The 21617-nt window shown below is 44.3% G+C and overlaps 1 protein-coding gene across 5 annotated transcripts in view; it reads left to right on the forward strand.

Annotated features, from left to right (window-relative positions):
- Window positions 1–21617, forward strand: part of NYAP2 (neuronal tyrosine-phosphorylated phosphoinositide-3-kinase adaptor 2) — a 142435-nt gene that overhangs the window by 106189 nt on the left and 14629 nt on the right. For 3 of the 5 annotated variants that reach the window (XM_083506404.1, XM_083506407.1, XM_083506405.1), the window contains exons 5-7: window positions 1613–1825; window positions 2350–2391; window positions 10534–10637. In XM_083506404.1, the coding sequence (XP_083362530.1) occupies window positions 1613–1825; window positions 2350–2391; window positions 10534–10637 (359 nt within the window). The remainder of the gene's footprint in view (window positions 1–1612; window positions 1826–2349; window positions 2392–10533; window positions 10638–21617) is intronic. The other 2 variants (XM_083506406.1, XM_083506408.1) reach the window with 1 other exon arrangement.

The following is a 21617-nucleotide window of genomic DNA, read 5'->3' on the forward strand; positions in this document are numbered from 1 at the left end:
TTTTTAATTATTGTAAAGATTTTTTTTCTGATGTTGCATAACTGCCATGGTTTCCTATGGGAGGACGGGTGAAACAGAAATGCATAATGTTTATGCAAATACTAATATTTTAAGCTTAAAAGCAACTGGAGAAGGAGTAGAATTGGGTTGTTTATTTATATTAAGTGCTATAAATTGTTCATAAACCACCGAAATCTCTCGAGCATCTACATAAAAATGCAACACTGGTGTTCACTGAAATCTCCAAAAAACAACAACTAGATTGAAACCAGATTAAAACAGAACAAAACAGTTAGAGGTGATGGGAACTGTAGTTCAACAATAGCTGAAGGTCACCACATTGATGACCCTTGACTAAGACCAAGTATTCAGTGTTCTTGCATGGAAAGCTCTGAAAGGAATAATATTAAGCCAGGAGTGGCCAGTCTTTGGGGGCCAGTGGGCACATCTAGAATTTTAAGGAAGTGCCATGGATGCCAATCAGAAAATGGCTGCTGTGGGGGGTAGCTTGACCCAAAACGACTTCTGCACAAAAAGAGACAGGAGTACAAGACACATACTGCTCAACTGTCCCAATTTGAGTAGGACACCCCGGAATTACAGAAGCCACCCCAGCTTCTGATTGGAACCTGGAATGTCCTGTCTTTTGCTCTGGTATGAGTCAGCCTGCTTGCGCCAGAGCACTGGACCAAAGGATGCTCATTTTTTGGTCTCATGCTCTTGCATGAGTCAGCTGGTTCTCATGAGAGCTTGGGACTGAAAAATGAGTGTCCCGATTTTGATCAGCGAGATGTTGGAGAGTATGAAGGCAGCATTTGCATGCCCTCATCATCCCCCCAACCCCATGGAAAAAAGGCACCTACATCATCCCCCCACTGTCCACACTCACAGAGAAAAGCTCACAGAGAAAACCTTTCCTCACTTTAGAATGCAAGGGAATCCAATCCTAGTGCGTCCAATGTGGGCATGTCTGAAAGGGTATGTTCAAGTGTAGGAGAGGCTGAACCAGTGCAAACAGGATGTGAGCAGGAAGAGTAAACCGTCTCTCATGGAATGAGGATTTTGGGGGAGCTATATATGTACTTTTGCAGGCACCATAAGAGGTACTGGCAAGCACAATGATGCCCACAGGTACCCCATGGGCAACTCTTCCATTAAGCAGACAAGATTAGTCACAATCCGGCATGGTTAGGTAGTACTAGGCCCATTGGTTAAGCACATCCAAGCTGAATTGTGACCATACTTTCAAGAAAAAGAAAACAGTTCTACCTATGAAATAAGCACCAGTAGCAAAACACACAAAAGCTTTCCTGTGAAATGTATTTTATATTATCTAAGATTTCAGGAAATACATTTAATGCAACCTTCTAATCCTGCATGTAGCATTTCTGTCTGTATTCTGAATGTTCCCTGCTATTCTGAAGCAAACTTCAATCACCACTATAATTTTAATAAAGTCCGTTTATCGTAGTCCTCTATTGATTATGGCATGCATTTACAGTGGAGCTCAATTAGCTGATTACTAAACTGGAAAAAAAACAAAAAAGCATTGGAGTATGGATGGAATCAATTTGCATGGTATAATGGATTGTGACCTTTCCCTCTTTTGTAGAACCATTAGATGAGCTGAAGATCAGGAGCCACAGCACTGAGCCACTACCAAAGCTGGAAAACAAAGAGAGAGGAGGTCACCATGGGGCATCTTCCTCCAGAGAGCCAATAAAAGCTCAGGAATGGGATGGCACACCAGGACCACCGCTTGTGTCTAGCAGACTCGGAAGGTCTTCTGTTAGTCCAACCATGTTGGCAGGAAATAATAGCTCAGGTAAGTGTGAGTACAGAAGAAAATAAATAAATATGCAAGGGCTGAGTTTCTAGATCAGGTGCAATGGGCTACCTAGCAAAATTTGGGAAGTACTAGTTAATGAGAGATTAATGACACGTGAGCCTTTTGAGCATTTTGTAGGAATGCAAAAGGGGTCCAGTTGAGTGAACAGAGGATAAGAAGCCCTGCAAGGACTCTCCTTAAGTGGATATGATGCAAGAAGCCCTATTTCCTGCTGGGGATCATGGGACTTCTTGTTTTCTCCCATGCAAAATGAAACCAGGCTTTTGGAGTGGGGGGGAGTTTGAGCTCTCGCCTTGGACGTTTCACATTGTCCTTATGCAAGAATCCAAGGTGGCATGCTATTAGCTTCATTGATCCAAGATCAGCAGCTTTCTGGCTTATCGGGACTCTCCTACATCAGGGCGTGAGAATGCGACAGTGGTTTGGTCCCATAGAAAGAGAAGCAAAATAGGTAAGGCTATTCCTGCTGTGTTGAACAACTTCTTTTGTTTGTTATATAGTGCTACTCCTGTGCTGGTCCCAGAACACCAGAGACAAAATAGGTAAGGTGATGCATCTTGCTAAAGTGACTTCTACCTAAATTAGAAGACTGAAAGCTTACACACACTCACCAATGGAAACTGGTCCAGCAACAGGTAAGTGTGTTTCTTACATTGCGTATCAGTTCTATTGCTGAGTGTGTCTAAGCTTTCCTCCCAACCCACCACCGTTATAGGCCCTCCTCACACAAGACTGTCGCAACAGCAGAATGCAAAGCAAAGGGCTTCCTAATTTTGCACGTTGCAAGTATGCTGAAGTTTTAAAGTCAGTCAGTTACATTCCAGATAGGGTGGTCAGGTGTCACACTTTACAGAGGACTATACTCTGAAGCAAGAACGGAAGAACCAAGGACAAGCCTTCAGGATCAGGCCAGTGGCCCATCTAGTCCACCATCCTGTCCTCACAGTGACCAACCAGATACCTATGGGAAACCTGCCCGGGAGATCTGAGCACAACTTCACTCTCGCTTCCTGCTCTTTCCAGCAGCTGGTATTCAGAATCATACTGGAGACAGAACATATCCGTCAGGGTTAGCTCACCATTGATAGCCTTACCCTCCAGGAATTTGTCTGGCCTGCTTTAAAAAATGAAGAAGCACAAGAAGGGACAGTAGCAGCCTTGAAGTTGCCTAACAACAGTTAGTCAGAAGCAGCTGACTGGATGGGATAAAGCCAGCATGCTATTTTCTCTGTGGGTGGGTCACTGCTGCTGTCCCTTCTCGTGGTTCTTTCTTTTTAAAGCAGAGCAGACAAATCCACGCCACCCTCCCTGGCATCTTGCCCCCTTTCCCTCCCAGTGAACAACAGTGACCTAACTAGTTTAGCAGCTGGACCACCCCACCCTGCACTAATCTGCTTCAGCAGCTAGTACTAAGACAGCAGAATGAACAGGCACACTGGTCACCAAGTCACAGTCTTCCCCACAATGGCGAGATGTATTGCATTTCTATTTAAATTCTAAAACTTCTTTCTAACTTTGCACGTATACATATACACATAAATCAGTATATGCAATTCTTGTTATTATTATATCAATGTCATTCCTTGTCTTCTGTTTTGTTGGTGAATTTCCTCTTTGTTGGTGATGTGTAAGTGGACCCGCTAAATCCAGCTAAGAGTGAAGCAGATTGCTTTCCATGTGGAAGCAATTTTAAATTCTAATCTCTGTGTTTTATAGTTCTGGCATATTCCAGCCTAGAGTAAACCTAACTCTGGGCTAGAATGTGTTATAATTATAAAACACAGAGATTAGAATTTAAAATTGCTTGCAGTCTTATCTGTTTCAGATACAGAGTGTGGTGCTGTTATCCAAAGAAAGGAAAATACAGTGAATGCATTTTGCAACACGTGCCTCTAAAGTATGGAGAAGTGATCAAGAGCAAAGTAGCATAGCTGTATTATCTACAGTTATCACGAACAGCTGGAGTTTTGAAACTCGTGCAGGCAAACTGATCTGTTAATGACTTGAGATGGTTAACAAAACGATATAAAGCTGAAACACGGTGGAATTTCTGTAGGCATTTAGACAGGGCATTATTTCTTCAAGATAATCCTGAATCAGCAGCACACCTGAAATGAGCATCCTTAATTTTGCAAATAAACCCACAGTACAGCTGATCATAGTGGGTTGGGATCAGTATTAACATTGTTCCTTATTTAGCTAACCCCAGATGTCAAAAGCCAATCAAATCACAATATTTTGCAACACTTCCAGAAAACGTTTCTGCTTTATAACAATCTTTTTTTTTATGTGCGTGGATTCGGGGAGGGGGGGATGTAATCCCATGTAGACCAGCTTTCGAGACTGTTCTCAGAATCGGATTGTTAAAATGCGTCCTCAAGTGTGCATGTGTCACCGAAAAAGCCGCACTTTTCAAGATCTTGGGTAGCAGTTTGCAGTGTGCTATGAAGACATTGTCCTGTCCACCAGTTACAGGGATGGAATAGATTGTGGCTGGTTGTTGAGGGGATCCGGTGTAAAGTAATACATTTGCATCTCTCCAGATCCCCTGCTCCTTACATGCAACAAGTGCAAAGTTTACTTCCTATTAGAGTGTGTACTTAATGCATACTAGGTTTTCCTTCTTTGGTCACTGTAGTGTGACTGCACTCCTCCCTGGGTGTGGTTCCTTCCATAATTAATTGGAAACTAGCTGGAACCTTAGTCTTACCTGCTAAGAAGGCTCAGTTGCTCTGCTGAGCTGTTGATCTGTTGCTGACCGATAAATGCAACTTTTGAAATTATCTTGACCCCTGCTGGCTTCCTGGTATTAGGGCAGACTCAGTGTAAAGTATCTTCACATGGTCAGTATCCTTCTCAAACCTACGGGACACTACAGTGATGCTGGCCCAAATCCTAGCTTGGCACAGTTGCATGTGGAGCAAAGCTGTAGGAGTTAAGGGGCACGGTCGGGGTGACTGTCAGGCAGGGCTGATTTACCCATTAAGCAAAACAAGTACATGCTAAGGGCATCGAGGGAAGTGGGGCACCACAGAAATTTTCCATTCCTAGATTTTTAACATTCATGGTCTCTAGTTGCTCAGCTGAGTGTTCATTTTCTCACCTGTATATTTTTAAAAAACCCCAACAGACCTTCTGATCGGCAAGTTCTAGGCTCTGTGGTTTAACCCACAGCGCCACCTACCCATAATACCTACCCCTGGGATGTGGCTCAGGGATGGAAACACTGTTCAGCCACACATTCCCAAAGGTGGATGTGGCGCTAGGAAAAAGTATGAAGAGCAATGGATAGGACCCTTTGTTTCAACCCCACAAAAGGAAGATGGCTCTATGTACATCGTCTTCCACCCAGGCCAGCAGGAGGCATGATCACAGCACATGTCCCAACCAGGCAAAAACACTCAAGGAGGATGTGGAACAGGCTTGGTGAGGCTATGTGGACTGGGGAGATTCCCAAGGCCTGGACAGAGAGGCCTGAAGGGCTCAGCTTCCTCACTCTTACTCTTGAGCTGAAGTGCAAGCAGCAATTCTGGCTCTGTGCAGTTCCCCCTGCCTGCTGCATCGGCAGACAGCAGGATCCGTGCAGCTGAGCCGCCTAACAGCTCAGCAGGACCCAGCTGGTTCTGGTGTTGCACAGTGGGACGTAGAGCCTTCACACTAGTCCTCTTGTTATCTTCAGCGTGAAAGCGGAGGGCAGGCGGCCATCCTCCCTTCCAAGTCCCCTTTCATGTGGAGGCACAGCTGTGCATTCCCGCAGCATCAGATCTGGTTCACCTGATCCCCCCTCTCGCCGACTTCCACTTCTGATACTGCGTAGCGCCATTCAATTAGTTTCAATTGCTCCCAGCCTGTGTCATTATAGCCCATGTGCTGGGATGCTGTACCTTTGAAACTAGGCTATTTCCCCTCTGAGTTTGTAAATATTAAGGTGACCTTGGGCACTGCCTTCACCGCTGCGTTTCATCCCTATGTGTCATCCCCTCGTCTCTTAGATAATTTCTCACGGACGTTTCATTTCAGGTCTCTGCCATCAGAAGGCTTTTTAGAGGAATAGCTGTCAGTGATTTTAAAAAGAAAAAAGAGAAAAGAGAAAGAATCACTGCAGCCTCAAAAACATGCCACTGCTGTTTCAGTGGAAAACCACAGGGGGTTGGCAAAATGGGAGGCTTCATCGAACTCAACTGTGGGTGTTTCAAACAGCATTTTCCAGAAGGCTGCTGCCTGCTTGGGATATAAGGCATTTTGCACTGCCACCTACTGCTGCAAAGATGCACTGCGCTCCATTTTAAGATGCTGTCCCACACTGTATTGTTTACTTGCGGTTTTATTTTTCATTTCTCAACATTGCAAAGCTGGCACTTGGCCAGATCATTTAGAAGTCAGGTGAAAACGATTTGCAAGTAAAACAGTTGTGCGCTTAGTAAAGGTGCTTAGGATTAGAGAGGAATGGTGCTAATACATTATTAATCTAAGATATTAAGGTCTAAATGTTGACAAAAAGGATGCGCGAGACATTTGCCTTCGCTCACCTCCACTTATGCAAGGGGAATAGCAAATTCTGTCTTCTTATTTTAATTCAGCAGGAGGAAAACCACTTTAACTAACTTCCTTTGCCAGTTTGTCAGCAAATTAACCAGTTTCTGCTGCCTTTCCTGAAAGAGTCTACACAGAGATGTGTGATGCGTATACAATTAAAGTCATCATGTCATCTGCTGCAGATTTTATTGCTGATACTCCAGGCCCGGATGTTAGGGCTTATTGGACAAGAATCTGGATTGAAATCTTCTTCCTCCCACCCCCAATTTACTTTTGTTCAGGGCTGAAATCATCAGCTGGAATCCTTGGGTAGCTGCCAGGTTTCCAGGAGGGCCAACTGCTGATGCCAACCTTGGGCCCCCCATTTTAAAAAAGAAAGAATCTGGTGCAGCAGTCTGAACAGAGCCGTGTGACTGAGTCTAGCCACTGTAGCAATTCCCCACAACTGACCTGACACAGCATCCTTGAGGCTTTGTGGGAAATTAAAATGGTGGCTGCGCTCAAGTGGCCTGGGGCTGCTTGTGTTCAGCAGTGGAGCATATGCTTGTGTTGCCCAAGGTGGGCACACTTCCAAGGGTGCCCTCCCAGGTGCAGGATAGCCAGGAGTGGAGAGAGCCACCCATGGGGCGACATTTGACGCACTGCCCACCCCCGACTCCCAAGCCTCCCCCAGCTGTCAAAATGAAGGGGGAAGGGAGGATTGTCGCCAGCAAAGCAACACAGCTCTCCGCCCCGCTTCCCCCCGATGGCTCAGGGTAGGCTTGGGAGTCGCAGGTGGGTTCATGCCAAATGTCACCCCGCTCAGCTAAGACACCCACGGTGGCTCAACCCCACCACAACCTCCTTCCTCCACCCCTGCTTGTGGTGCTGCTCACAGCACTGCCACCTGCCATCATCCGATAAGCCCCAGATGATCCTAAACAGGGAGAAGGGGGGTGCCCCAAACTTTCTGGGTGCCCTGTGACAGTGAGGGGAAGAATGCAAGCCATTGCAGAGTTGTCTCTTTAGTTGCCAGATGGCACACCTAACCCGGGACTGCCACTCCCTCCCGCTGCTGCCCTTCCATCAAAGACTTGCTCACCAGAGTCACGTGGAAGTGGCTTCTAGTGAGATTTCATGGAACTCCCACGAGAACTTGCTAGAAGCCGCTGTCACTGCTTCTCCTCGCTTCCCCAGGGGATTCTGCCGCTTGAGGCAGTTGCCTCAGTCTGCCTCCTAGGTGGGCCAGCCCTGTTCTTACTTGGAAAGAGACTAGATTTTCTACTGGGAACAAGTGCAAGGTAGTAAAATTACTACTAGGGGCACTATTGGGTGGTTGTTTTTATTTGTATTAGGTATTTTGTGGTTTTATATCTTGATTTTATTCTGTGAACCGCCCTTAGACCCCCGGGTAAGGGCAGTATATAAATTCAGTTTTAAAAAGTAATAATACTCTGTGCCTTCTTTTAGAGAATGCCAGTGTGGTATAGTGGCTAGAGTACTGGACTAGGACCTGGGAGACCAGGGTTCAAATCCCTGATCAGCCATTAAATTCACTGGATGACTGTGGCTCATTGATGGCCTCTCAGCCTAACCTACCTCACAGGGTTGTTGTGAGAATAAAATGGGAAGGGGACTGTGCATGCCGCCATGACCTCCTTAGAGCAAAGGTGAGATATAAACGTGATAGCTAGCTAGCTAGCTAGATAGATAGATAGATAGATAGATAGATAGATATAGAAGAGACCAAACTGTACAGTCATAGAACTGTAAAGTTGGAAGGGACCCCGAGGGAACAGAAACGCTTGCTGTGGTGTTTTGCATTTGTTAATAACGATATTAGTTGGAGGGGTTAGCAGAGGAGGGTGGAGTTTATCAGAGTTTCCTCTCCCAGAGTTGGCGAGGAAAATTGAGAAGGAATCTGGCAGTACAGTGACATCTAGAGTCAAGCAGCCTCCACTACTGATCACTGGTACCAGGAAACTCCTGCATATTTAGCCTACCTATTCACTGAAACACGCACACATAACTCAGTTGGTTAGAGCATGGTGTTTTGTCATGTTTTACTATTCTGTTGGGAGCCACCCAGAGTGGCTTGGACAACCCAGTCAGATAGCCAGCATACAATTATTATTATTATTATTATTATTATTATTATTATTATTATTATACCAAGGTTGCAGGTTCAATCACTGCATGGGATAGCTACATATTCCTGGACTAGATGCTCCTCAGGGCCCCAACTCTATAATTCTATATGACATACAGCTCCATTATTACATAAAGCAATTTAAGATGCAGCATTTCGATCTTGAATGGGAATAAACATACAGAGGCCTTGTTTGCATGAGAAAGAAATAGGCTATTTCCTAACTAAAGTGCCAGTAAATAATTTGAATTATTTTAATTTTGTTTTCATTTTCTTACTTGGTTTTTTTTTAAAGAAAATAGTTTAAAAAGATTATAAATAACAACCACTTTTTGTTTTAAGTCTTAGAATAATGGACATAGGAAGGTGCTGGAGCAGTAACAGGAAATTATTAGTACTAGAAAACTGGCAATGAAATCCTTATCTAATGCCTATCTACTTACTATCCATTCAATGGGATTTATTCTCAGGCGAGTGTGTACTGGATTGTAGCCTGAAAGCTGCAATAGGCACACCATACTAGAAATATAAGGCAAGGTAGATTCTTTAAAAGAAACAACCATTCTCTCTGAGTATGATACATTCCATTCCTTTGATGCCAGATGAAAGGGGTTTTTGCTACTGAAGATGTGATAATCTTCCATGATGATGTATGTGCCCAAGTGAGAATGCTAGCATTTCCATTTTCTGGAAACAAACAGTTCAGAAGCTGTGGTAGACAAGACCTTGCAGTTTTTCACATCAACGAAACTAAAGAACCACATTGCCTACAAGAAGCAGAAATGAACCAAACACCCCCACCCCAATGATTCTCCATCAATTAATGAGGAAGGGAATTGCGTTCAAAAATTATCAAAGGGGGGAGAAAACATGGGTGAAATTTTATTGGGTGAGGTGTAGGGTTTTGTATGCACTTGCCTTATTTTTGAGGCGGTTGGGGAGTATTTGCGAGTGTCCTTTCATTTATTCTACAAATAATCTCTCCAGCAGTTTGCAGTCTGCAGCCTTCCTGGATGCCTAAGAGTTAATGATAGCCCATGGGAAGAAGTCACGAGGTAACTGCTCCCACAGGGCTTTTTTCATATCAGAAAGTGAGAGCAACCAGGGAGGCTGCACAGTGCTGGAGAAATGATTATTGAGTTCACCCTCAGTCACTTTACAATGATATAACATTCTCAAAACTATTTGATTGGCTTGGCCCAGATCTTCAATGCCTACTCCTGAAGAGGAGAAGAGGAGGAGTGTTCAGTGGGGTATGACCAATGGTGGTGTTCAGTGGGGTATGACCAATGGACCCTAGGACCATTCAGTTGTGTCCAGCTCAAGCCAGACAGCAAAGAGGTGTTCTGGTGGCACCTCGCAAGGGCCTCAAGTGCTGGCCAAGCATTCAGCTTACTTGCGATTTCCTGCTTGTACTTCCTGCCAGTCATGACGAAAGCCAATCTGCCAAATCACACCCAGAGATGGACTGTGTGGAAAAAGAGGGAACCACATGGCCAATCGGGAAATCTGGGGGGCGGGGGGGGCCCACCTATTGCTCCAAAGAAGCAGCCAGCCAAAGCAGGCAGGTGGGATGCCACACCGAAGAAGGCTGACAAGGGAGGGGGGAGAGCTTTTATTGTGATGCCAGTGCCACCTCGTCTCAGCATGGCATCCTGAGCATCTTGATGTCAGTGTGCTCCCTGCATATGATCCCTATTTCCAGAGTCACCTGAGGGAGATCCAATCCACTCCCTGCTAAGCACATGTTTGAGCTGTGTTTTGTTGACAGCGGGTTCTGTTCCATAGGCCCTTGTGGTGGATAATCAAGGGCTTCTTTGAGGCAAATCTCAAAAACAAAAACAAGTTGGGAACCGTTGGAGGGCAGCAAGCTAGACCACGCTGCCAGAATATAGAGAGCAAAAGAGAAACGAGAACATCATAAACCACTGACTTTTACAACTATGCTTTTCCGTGGCTGTTTGGATTTGGACAAGGGACTCCAGAACTTGATCTCTGACCTGTTTCTTTTCCTTTCCAGAGCCGAAAGCAAGCTGCAGGTTAGGACGATCTGCATCCACATCAGGTGTGCCTCCTCCCTCTGTTACTCCTCTCAGGCAAGCCAGCGATCTGCAACCAAGCCAGGTACCATCGTTAGCCAATCGCGAATGACTTCCTGTGATGCAACATGCCAAATTTTCTCACCTCTCTGTGTGTCTGTCATCTGTTGCTGTAAATTGTTCTTCAGTGTATTTGGTTTGATTTCTGTTTGTATGCCTGTACATGTGCGTGTCTCTCTCTCTCTCTCTCTTTTATAAGCAAAGAAATTCTACCCTCTCCAGTATCATGTCAAGACTTTCTTTGCTGTTAATTCATTTTAAATCTCTGTTTGTCTCCTCTTCATTCTGTAATATAAATGTGCTGACCTTTCATACTCTATATATTAGCTGAATGCTGTGCACGCTTTTTTTTTTTTGAGGGAAAAAATGATCCTGTGGTATATTTTTTAATCAACAATTTATCAATTTAATCGATGCTGTTTATAACATATATTTCTTTTAAATATCTCACGTACAACTTTTTTTTTTACTTTATTTCTCACTGACTTTGTATATACCATTTGAACTTTGACTTCTTGTATTGTAATTATACGTGCATCTGTTTTGAGCTTGGTGCATGATTAGCAGTCATATAGATCTATCTGTCTGTCTATACATATATATACATATTTGCTTTCGTAGATTTTCACGGGTACAGGAATGCAGGTTTTGGTGTCTTCGGGTGTCTTCCCGTGTAAGAGTTGGGGTGTCTAGGCGACGTTTCGACGAGGTCTCACTCGTCATCTTCAGGCTGGTGCTTTCGGCTTCTTGTTACTGGAACAGAGCAGGATCTCAGTGTTTGAGTTCCTATAAATACTGTTGAGGGGGTGTGGTGTATAGCCTCCGACGTTCTGGGCAGAGAGGAAGTTCCCAGGTTAGTGTGACTTTTCTTCTTTTGTTCCTTAATTACTTGAGGGATATCTTGAGTGATTTCTTGAGTGATATTCTGAGTACCACTTAGGAGGGTCATTAAGTGTGGATTAGTTGCTAAAGCTTTCGTGTCTTGACCTCTTGAGCTTGTGAAGAGTTTTTCTGAGAAGATGGCTGTACTGCACTTAGTTGTGCTCTGGCTTGGCTTCGTGTATAGGGGCGAGCTGTGGTTTTGTGCCCTGTGCCAGCCAGATCTGTGTAGGGATTGCAGGGGGGTGCAGCATCCGGAGGTGCCACTATGGTTTGGCTACTGGATGGTGTCTGTAATTTATCTGTGGAGAGGGTCTGGGTTTGGGTCTGGTGTGGTTGATTGGTGATGGCGTTCTGTGTGCCTCTGGTTCTGGTGTCGGTTTTTGTGGGGAGGGCTAATTTCCAGATGTCTGGCAGGCGGGACGTGTCGTCACGCTTGTTCATGTTGTGAGGGTGTTTCTCTATCTCGATGGCTTCCATGATTATTCTCTTGTGGTGATGTTCCATGTTAAAGAGCAATTTGGAATCTGCAAAATTAATTTCGTGTCCTGTTTCTTTCATGTGTTGGAAAAGAGAGGAAGTTTTTTCTTCTTTTTTGACGGCATTCTTGTGTTCTGCGATACGTGCATTTATTCGTCTGTTTGTTTGTCCAATGTACGTGGCTGGGCAGACTTTGCAGGGTATTTCATAGACCCCTTGGTTTTCCAACTGGATTTTATCTTTGGGGTTTCTGAGGATATTGGCTATTTTTTGGTTGGTGCAAAAGGCTGTTTTGATATTGTGTTTATGGAGGATTTTGCTAATTTTATCTGTAGTGCCCTTGATATAAGGAAGGAGGGCCATGCCATTGTTTTCTTCTGTGTCTTGGTTTTTGGGGGGTGTTTCTTTTTGGATTAGCTTCGTAACCCTGTTTTGCTGGTATCCATTGGCGATTAACACATTTGAGAGATTCTGTAACTCAGTTGTCAAGTGGTCTTTGTCAGCCAGGCGTTTGGTTCTGGAGATGAGAGTCTTGGCTACGGAGTTTATTTGTGCAGGGTGGTGGTGTGATTGTGCATGTAAGTAGCGGTTGGTGTGTGTTTTTTTCCGGTAGATAGTGTGTCCTAGGGAGCCATCAGGTTTTTTGTAGATTAGGACGTCAAGGAAGGGAAGTTGGTTGTTGGCTTCTATTTCCATAGTGAATTGTATTTTGGGGTGTAGGCTGTTGAGATGTGTGAGGAAGCTATCTAGTTTTTCTTTCCCGTGTGGCCAAATTACAAAGGTGTCGTCAACATATCTGAGCCAAAGTTTGGGTTTGTGTTCTGACTTGTCTAAAGCATTGGTTTCAAAGTGTTCCATGTACAAATTTGCGATGACCGGTGAGAGGGGTGATCCCATAGGTGCTCCTTCTATCTGTTTGTATCTTTGTCCATTGTGGATGAAGTACGTGTTGGTTAGGCAGTGGTTGGTCAGGTCCAGGATGTATTCGGGGGGATTGTATTTGTTTTGAATGGCTGTCAAGGCTTCATTAATGGGCACTTGTGTGAAGAGAGATACAACATCGAAGCTCACAAGTAGGTCATCGGGATGTAGGTTTTGCTTCTTTATTGTTTCTATGAACTGGAAGGAGTTAGTAACGTGTGAAGCGATGGATTCTGCATAGGGCTGAAGTTGCTTAGCGAGAAATTTAGCGAGATTTTGTAGAGGTGAGCCTATGGAGCTGACTATTGGTCTGAGTGGTGTTCCTTCTTTGTGTATCTTGGGGAGACCGTAGAGTTTGGGGCATCTGGATGATTTTTCTCTGGGGATGATTCTTAGCTGGATTTCTTCACTGATAGGAGAGGCTTTTATTTTGGATTTGGTGGTTTTTTCCAGATAGGTGGTGGGATCTGTTTTTATAGGTTGGTAGGTAGGGTCCAGCCACGTACATTGGACAAACAAACAGACGAATAAATGCACGTATCGCAGAACACAAGAATGCCGTCAAAAAAGAAGAAAAAACTTCCTCTCTTTTCCAACACATGAAAGAAACAGGACACGAAATTAATTTTGCAGATTCCAAATTGCTCTTTAACATGGAACATCACCACAAGAGAATAATCATGGAAGCCATCGAGATAGAGAAACACCCTCACAACATGAACAAGCGTGACGACACGTCCCGCCTGCCAGACATCTGGAAATTAGCCCTCCCCACAAAAACCGACACCAGAACCAGAGGCACACAGAACGCCATCACCAATCAACCACACCAGACCCAAACCCAGACCCTCTCCACAGATAAATTACAGACACCATCCAGTAGCCAAACCATAGTGGCACCTCCGGATGCTGCACCCCCCTGCAATCCCTACACAGATCTGGCTGGCACAGGGCACAAAACCACAGCTCGCCCCTATACACGAAGCCAAGCCAGAGCACAACTAAGTGCAGTACAGCCATCTTCTCAGAAAAACTCTTCACAAGCTCAAGAGGTCAAGACACGAAAGCTTTAGCAACTAATCCACACTTAATGACCCTCCTAAGTGGTACTCAGAATATCACTCAAGAAATCACTCAAGATATCCCTCAAGTAATTAAGGAACAAAAGAAGAAAAGTCACACTAACCTGGGAACTTCCTCTCTGCCCAGAACGTCGGAGGCTATACACCACACCCCCTCAACAGTATTTATAGGAACTCAAACACTGAGATCCTGCTCTGTTCCAGTAACAAGAAGCCGAAAGCACCAGCCTGAAGATGACGAGTGAGACCTCGTCGAAACGTCGCCTAGACACCCCAACTCTTACACGGGAAGACACCCGAAGACACCAAAACCTGCATATATACATATATATATACACACACATACATTTTAGCGAAGCTGCAAAATATTTTGTTTTCTGCATGTGGCAGCTCATTTTTCATCAGCTCTTGCTTCTATATAATAGTAGTGGGACTATAAAGTAATATCTTGCGTTTTTATAAACTGGGAAAAACTTGCAATGAGCAGGGTATATATCAGGCATCCCCAAACTCGGCCCTCCAGATGTTTTGAGACCACAATTCCCATCATCCCTGACTACTGGTCCTGCTAGCTAGGGATCATGGCAGTTGTAGGCCAAAAACATCTGAAGGGCCGAGGTTGAGGAAGCCTGGTATACATGGAAGGAAGTCCCATATATTGTGAATGACAGGGGGTGCAATGTGCTCTTTGCAAACCACCTCACTAATGGGTTTTCCTGTCCGCTAGGTGTTATTGGGTACCGGCCAAGGCCCACACTACTGTTGGAGGCCCACTGCTAATTCCAGAAGCCTCCTGGTCCCACTGCTCCTTCTCCTGGTTTTTACTGCCTATTTGCTGGACCAGAAGGAGGAGATAAATTAGCATCCTTTGCTTGCTGTGCACTTTGCCTTTGCGTGGTTGGGCCCTGGGGGAAATGGTGACTGAATGGGCAGTAGGAACAAAAGCAAGGAGGAGATGGGTCTGCTGAGGGTATCCTACTGAAGGTCCCTCCAAGACCCTGAGCCACCACAATCACACAGGCAAGTCACCTAGGGGCATGTTTGGCTCCCAATAACAAGAACATCTCAGACAGCTGCACAAATAGAGGTGGTTCCAAAGCAGACTTTAGGTGAACTGGAAAAGAAAAGTTGTCCAAAGCAGTTTTTATTTTTTAAAAAAATGTATTGTTTCTTCCTTTCTCAAAACATGTTGGGAACTACATCAGTTTGTGCAGCTGATACTTAACTTCTTGGATTTCCCAGTCCCCCCGTAGCTGTTTTGTAATCCTCTCTGTTGTGTTGGTACAGGTTTTACCATCACTACAATATTGTCTCCAAAAAGGAACCTTCTTTCTGTCAGCAAATAAGTCAGTTCAGTTGGGCTCTAACTGTTAAAGGATACCTCTCTTTCTGGGTTAGCAGACAGGGTTTTCTCTCCTTAAGCCTATCTACATAGCTCCACCCTGGAAACTTAGCTTACAAATGCAGCAGTAAAAGGTGCTCAGGTGCTGAGATGTCCGAGTGATCAGCACTGCTTCACAGGGTATCTCACATTTGAAAGCTCCATTGTGTTAAAAACAGAAAGCTAGTGCATTAGGCAAAGGGATGGCTTGGAACTTTCCATGCCAGTGTACTAGTTTTCTCTTTGCAAGGAGGTTTTGGTTTTAGCAAGGGGGAGGGATTCAAATGTGGTATTCCCCACCTATACTATGAAGTGGAAGAGTCCTTTATAGTTCTGCAAGAGGGAAAATAGGGGAGATTCAGGGGATTGGTGTTGTGAAATGGAGAGGGAGTCTAAACAGCATAGCATCAATTACAAGGAGAAGTGCCTCTTCACCACAATTATGAAACTAGCAGTGAATATGTTTAACAAAACAAAGCCTTATATTTTTTTACTCTGAGCTGAAAGTTCATCCCATTGAACTTTCAGCTCAGCAGTAATGATACCACCTTAGCATTCTGCCACCTATTTTGCTGCATGTTTACACCGAGCCATAGTCACATTAGAGAATAGGATGCAATGTTGAGAAAGTAGGTAGGTAGGTAGGTAGGTAGGTAGGTAGGTAGGTCAATAGATAGATAAATCGTGGTTTAAAACTACCCAGTTTAAATATTACTACTTACAATATATTACAAAGATTTCACAACTGCAGAGGCAGCAGAGAAGTCAGTAGAATAATCATTCTATGTATATAACTTGAAGAAAGATAAGAAGATATGAATATTTAGCTTTATTAGATGAATGTCGAGATCATATCAAGTAGTGTTTTACGTAAGTGCAAGATTTAAAATATAAAATTACTTACGCAGCAATCCAAAACATGCAGCATGTTTAGGATTGAGGAACTGGAGGAACAGGGACTTCACTTAAGTGTTATTAGCGTCTTTTCTCAGACCCAAAGTATGAAGGCAATATTTGAATCCTTCCCCGCGTCTCTTTTGTTTTGCTTTCGTGAAACTAGAATGTTGCAGGAACTCTAAAGAAATGCCACATTCTGGCTGGATTCTAGCAAAATCTTATCCGGATGGAAGAGAGTAAAAGGAACACAAAGCTCTAGCCGTTTGATAGCACCCTATTGTTTGTTTGTACTTCTGAATTTTCAGAGCACTTGGTAAGATTACAGAGCAGTGAACCCTGGTGCTGTGCGTAATGCCTATGGATTGCTGGGGCAATGCAGTTTTCTCTGTGCAGATGCCATTTAACTTTGAGGAATAGTGACTATAGGGCCCCATGTGCATGCCTTCATGTAAGTGGGAGATATGCACTAGCCTAACCTCTAAGGAATGGGACACGGGTGGCGCTGTGGGTTAAACCACAGAGCCTAGGACTTGCCGATCAGAAGGTTGGCGGTTCGATTCCCGACGGGGTGAGCTCCCGTTGCTCGGTCCCTGCTCCTGCCAACCTAGCAGTTCGAAAGCGGGAAGGTAAACGGCATTTCCGTGCGCTGCTCTGGTTCACCAGAAGCAGCTTAGTCATACTGGCCACATGACCCAGAAGCTGTACGCCGGTTCCCTCGGCCAATAAAGCGAGATGAGTGCCGCAACCCCAGAGTCGGTCACGACTGGACCTAATGGTCAGGGGTCCCTTTACCTTTACCTTTAACCTCTAAAGTCCAGCTCTGTGTGTTGACTAAATACTTGGGCAGTATCCAATTAACATGTTCCATTAGCTCAAGGATTTCTGCTTGAGCAGTGGAACTTGCCCCTCCTCCCACCCAATACCCTCTAAATCTGTTCTAGGTGTTCCCCCAACCCTCCAGGGAAATTTTGGGGAGGACACAGGGGGCACATGGGGGAAACTCTCATAAAAATGAATGGGACTCTTCCCCCCCCCCAATGGAGACGTCAGGCACAGGGCGTTGAACCACAGTGTGGGGGTATAATAATCCCTAAACCTAGCAACTAGGATCTTGAGACAGATTCGACCCACAAACAACCCCACAGACCTGCTCATTTTTTAGCAGACCAACAAATGGTACATCACTTTAAGTCAAGGTTCATCATGTCATTTGGGCACTTGAGGCAGCAGATCTCACTTCTTCTTTTTAGCTGTGAGAAGAAGAAGAGTTTGGATTGGATATCCTGCTTTATCACTACCCGAAGGAGTCTCAAAGTGGTTAACATTCTCCTTTCCCTTCCTCCCCCACAACAAACACTCTGTGAGGTGAGTGGGGCTGAGAGACTTCAGAGAAATGTGACTGGCTCAAGGTCACCCAGCAGCTGCATGTGGAGGAGTGGGGACGCGAACCCGGTTCCCCAGATCTACCGCTCTTAACCACTACACCTCTCTGGTGAGGTGCTGGTGAGAGCCAGTGTGGTGTAGTGGTTAAGAGCAGTGGACTCGTAATCTGGTGAAATGGGTTCACATCTCCACTCTTCCACATGCAGCTGCTGGGTGACCTTGGACTAGTCAAACGTCTGTGAAGTCTCTCAGCCTCAGCTTTGAGACTCCTTAGGGTAGTGATAAAGCAGGATATCAAAGCCAAGCTCTTCTTTCTTTCTTTCTTTCTTTCTTTCTTTCTTTCTTTCTTTCTTTCCTTATTTTCACAAAGTTGTCTGATTTATTCCCATCAGTGGTTGGTGGAGCAGGATGGAGTCGGGTGGTTCTGGTAGCCTAGGCAAGGTGGCACGGAGTGTCAGATAGACAGCCACTGCACCCAACCCGTGCCATTGCCTTACCCCTCCCCCTTTTGGTACCCGGAAGTAACCCCAGCCAGCTAAGCTGTGCCACTCCTTCCCACCCTGCCTCACTGACTATTACTGCTTTCCTGCACCAGTCCTTCATAGTTCCATTTGTAGGTCTGAAAGAACATGTATAAGTAGCAGCTAGGGAGTAGGAGGACCTGTCCATTTTGGTTTTCTCAGTTTCTCATTTTTCCAATCTTAAAATCAGCTCTCCACAATTTGCAGATTTTTCTGCTATAAAACCCTCATGGGAAATTTTCAGTACTTTAGTGCAAACTTCTCCTGATAAACAATCAGTGGTACTTCTAGTTACGAACTTAATTCGTTCCGGAGGTCCGTTCTTAACCCGAAACTGCTCTTAACTAGAGGCGTGCTTTCGCTGATGGGGCCTCTTGCCGCTGCGCCGCCAGCAAACGATTTCTGTTCTCATCCTGGAGCAAAGTTCTCAACTCGAGGTAACTCTTCCAGGTAGTTAGCAGAGTTTGTAACCTGAAGCGTTTGTAACCTGAGGCGTTTGTAACTCGAGGTACCACTGTATTTTTGTATGCAGTTTTGACTAATGCGCACATTTTTGCAAGCAATTTCTCTTAACATAATGCATTTGTGTATTGTTTTAAGTAATATTTTCATTTTTATGCACATTTCAAATTGTTTGGTTGGACAGATAACTGTGAATTTTGAAGGATTGCTGTTTTTCAGCTCTCGTGTTGTTTCAGAAATGGCAAATTTGATAAATCTGACTTTGCATGTGAAGTGAATCAAATTTCTCCCTCTTCCCTAGTAATAGGTTTTAACTTTAAGAAGATCTCTAGGAAGGGGTCCAAAAAAGCTGGCCTTGCATTGACTGTGAGAATAGTCAGCTTATGAAGTTTGTTCTTTGCTTCTCAGAGTCTTAAAATTAAGCTGGTGCATTCTGGTAATGCTTTAGAATGAGCACAGCAAACCAAACTGCATGTATTTCCCCTTGACAGCATCAAAGTCAAGATTATGTTTGTGAATATGAAATCTGTCCATTGCAGTTTTGTTCTTTGTCTACCCATAATTTCCAGCTTTCACTTTGGAAATGAAATTCCTTGCATGCTTATACTCTTCCATTGCACTGTGCACTGTAACAGCCACTAGATGGAGCTGGAATCCACACTATTATTTAAGTGAATATCTTGCTTTATTTTTATGAAAGGGAAATGGAGGGAAGTTCCATTTTCCCTGGTCTTTTCTGACTGCCATTGATATATTTGCTAGTGCAATCAGAACAGCTCAGAAAGACTGGCAGGTGATTCACTGAACAACATCAATATTAGATCAAGTCAAAGCAATTCCAGCAAAGGGGAAAGTATGGAAACATCATAAAAAGTAACAGTTGTCCTGTTGGTGGAGGAAGCTGGAAGGAAATGAGTTGAATCAAAGCTACTGCTATGATGTTTCCTTAAAATGAATTGTGCTTCTGAGTATGCATTTCACCCCTTCCACCCCAAGGCCTAATATTTATTTTTATTTTCAAATATGGGGTTGTGTCCAATGCAATGCATGAAATCATTTAGAGGTATACTTGTTCTACTGGCAATTTGCTTTTCATCAGTGGAATATGGTCATACAAGAGAATGCATAAGCAGGTTGCTGTTAACTCTGTTGCAAAATAGATTGCACAACCAGCTGCACAACGAGTTTCCACTAAGATAACTGTTGCATTGGATTCCCCCATTGTGCACCATTAAAACTCAACTGTCTGCTAGTGCAAGAGTTCTTGTGCTAGCAGACAGAGAACATTAGATACAGCCCATTGCATGCCTCATCACTATTCCCCTTAATCTGTGAGTTGCCACAATTCTGAAAGATCCCTAGTCTCCCTTTGCTACTCCAGGAAAGGGGGGGGAGGAGGAAGAGGGGCCTGTTGGGTGGTCATTATAGCCAGGTGTTGCAGGAGTGTTCTGCAAGAGAAAAGCTCTACAGCAGGATTAGTGGATCCCAGGGTAGAAAATGTGACACAGGACAGCAGCTGGACAGAAAAATAAAATAGATGGAGGCAACTAATGTTGGTTCTGTATGGAAGGTAAGGGTTAAATGTGTGAAGTTTGATGTCGTTAATGGACAAGAACATATAAAAGATACATAGATGATATAGACAGTTTGTGACTCTGCAGTCTTAAAGTTGTTATTTGCCTCGTGTAAAAACTTTTCAAAGCTTAGGTAAAGGTAAAGGGACCCCTGACAATTAAATCTAGTTGTGAACGATTTTGGGGTTGCGGCACTCATCTCGCTTTAAAGGCCGAGGGAGCCGGCTTTTGTCTGCTTCTTTTCAAAGATTAAAGGTAAAGGTAAAGGTACCCCTGCCCGTACGGGCCAGTCTTGCCAGACTCTAGGGTTGTGCGCCCATCTCACTCAAGAGGCCGTGGGCCAGCGCTGTCCGAAGACACTTCCGGGTCACGTGGCCAGCGTGACATCGCTGCTCTGGCGAACCAGAGCCGCACACGGAAACGCCATTTACCTTCCCGCTGGTAAGCGGTCCCTATTTATCTACTTGCACCCGGAGGTGCTTTCGAACTGCTAGGTTGGCAGGCGCTGGGACCGAACGACGGGAGCGCACCCCGCCGCAGGGATTCGAACTGCCGACCTTTCGATCGGCAAGCCCTAGGCGCTGAGGCTTTTACCCACAGCGCCACCTGCGTCCCGTTTTCAAAGATTAAGAACTGCTTAATTGATGGAACCTAGCCTAGAAAAATCTACCTCTAAAATTTAGCCTCATCTTTCTTTGAAAGATGTACAAAATGTTCCCCAAACCCTATTGGTTTTGATGTTCAAACTTTAACACACACACAAACTTATGTGGACTTGAAATGTGTTGTGTACAATTGTTTTTCTACTGTTTGATGTGTAGGTGGTTATTAACTGAGATTTGTGTTTCTCTTTTTTGGGTGCCCACAAGAGGGAGGTATTGATATACTTTGTTTTATAGTGTTTAGTTTTTGTAAAGGACGAAAGTTTTACCCACCATACAAAGGAACAATCATGTGGTCTGATGGAGCCTAGAATTTCTAAATTTTCTGAAAATGAACTGGTGAAACACAGTGACAACTATTTTACTCATTTACAGTAGGCAGCATGTTTCATTGGGGTTTGTCTAGTCAGACAACTGGTCTAAAATAAAACACATTTCTCATAAGGTTAAGCATGTCAGCACAGATTTCATCAGCCTTCAACCATCCTCCCATTTCCTTCACATACTGAATTGACAGATTTTTCATTTATTAACATTCAGTGATCCATAACTTGAATCCAACACCATTACTGATATTGATACTGTACATTTTGCAGGCAAACTGTTGCATACAGGTTATCTCAGTATTTTCCCTCTTATGGATCAGCTACTCTCACAATGCATGAGTAGCATCTCATACAAACTACATTGCCAGAGTTTTCACAGGCAGGCATCATCTTACTTTTCTTGCATGCTTACTTTTTAATATCCCAGCATGGAATCC

This window comes from Podarcis liolepis (genome assembly GCF_965112155.1).
Source record: "Podarcis liolepis genome assembly, chromosome: 5".
Taxonomy (NCBI): Eukaryota; Metazoa; Chordata; class Lepidosauria; order Squamata; family Lacertidae; genus Podarcis; species Podarcis liolepis.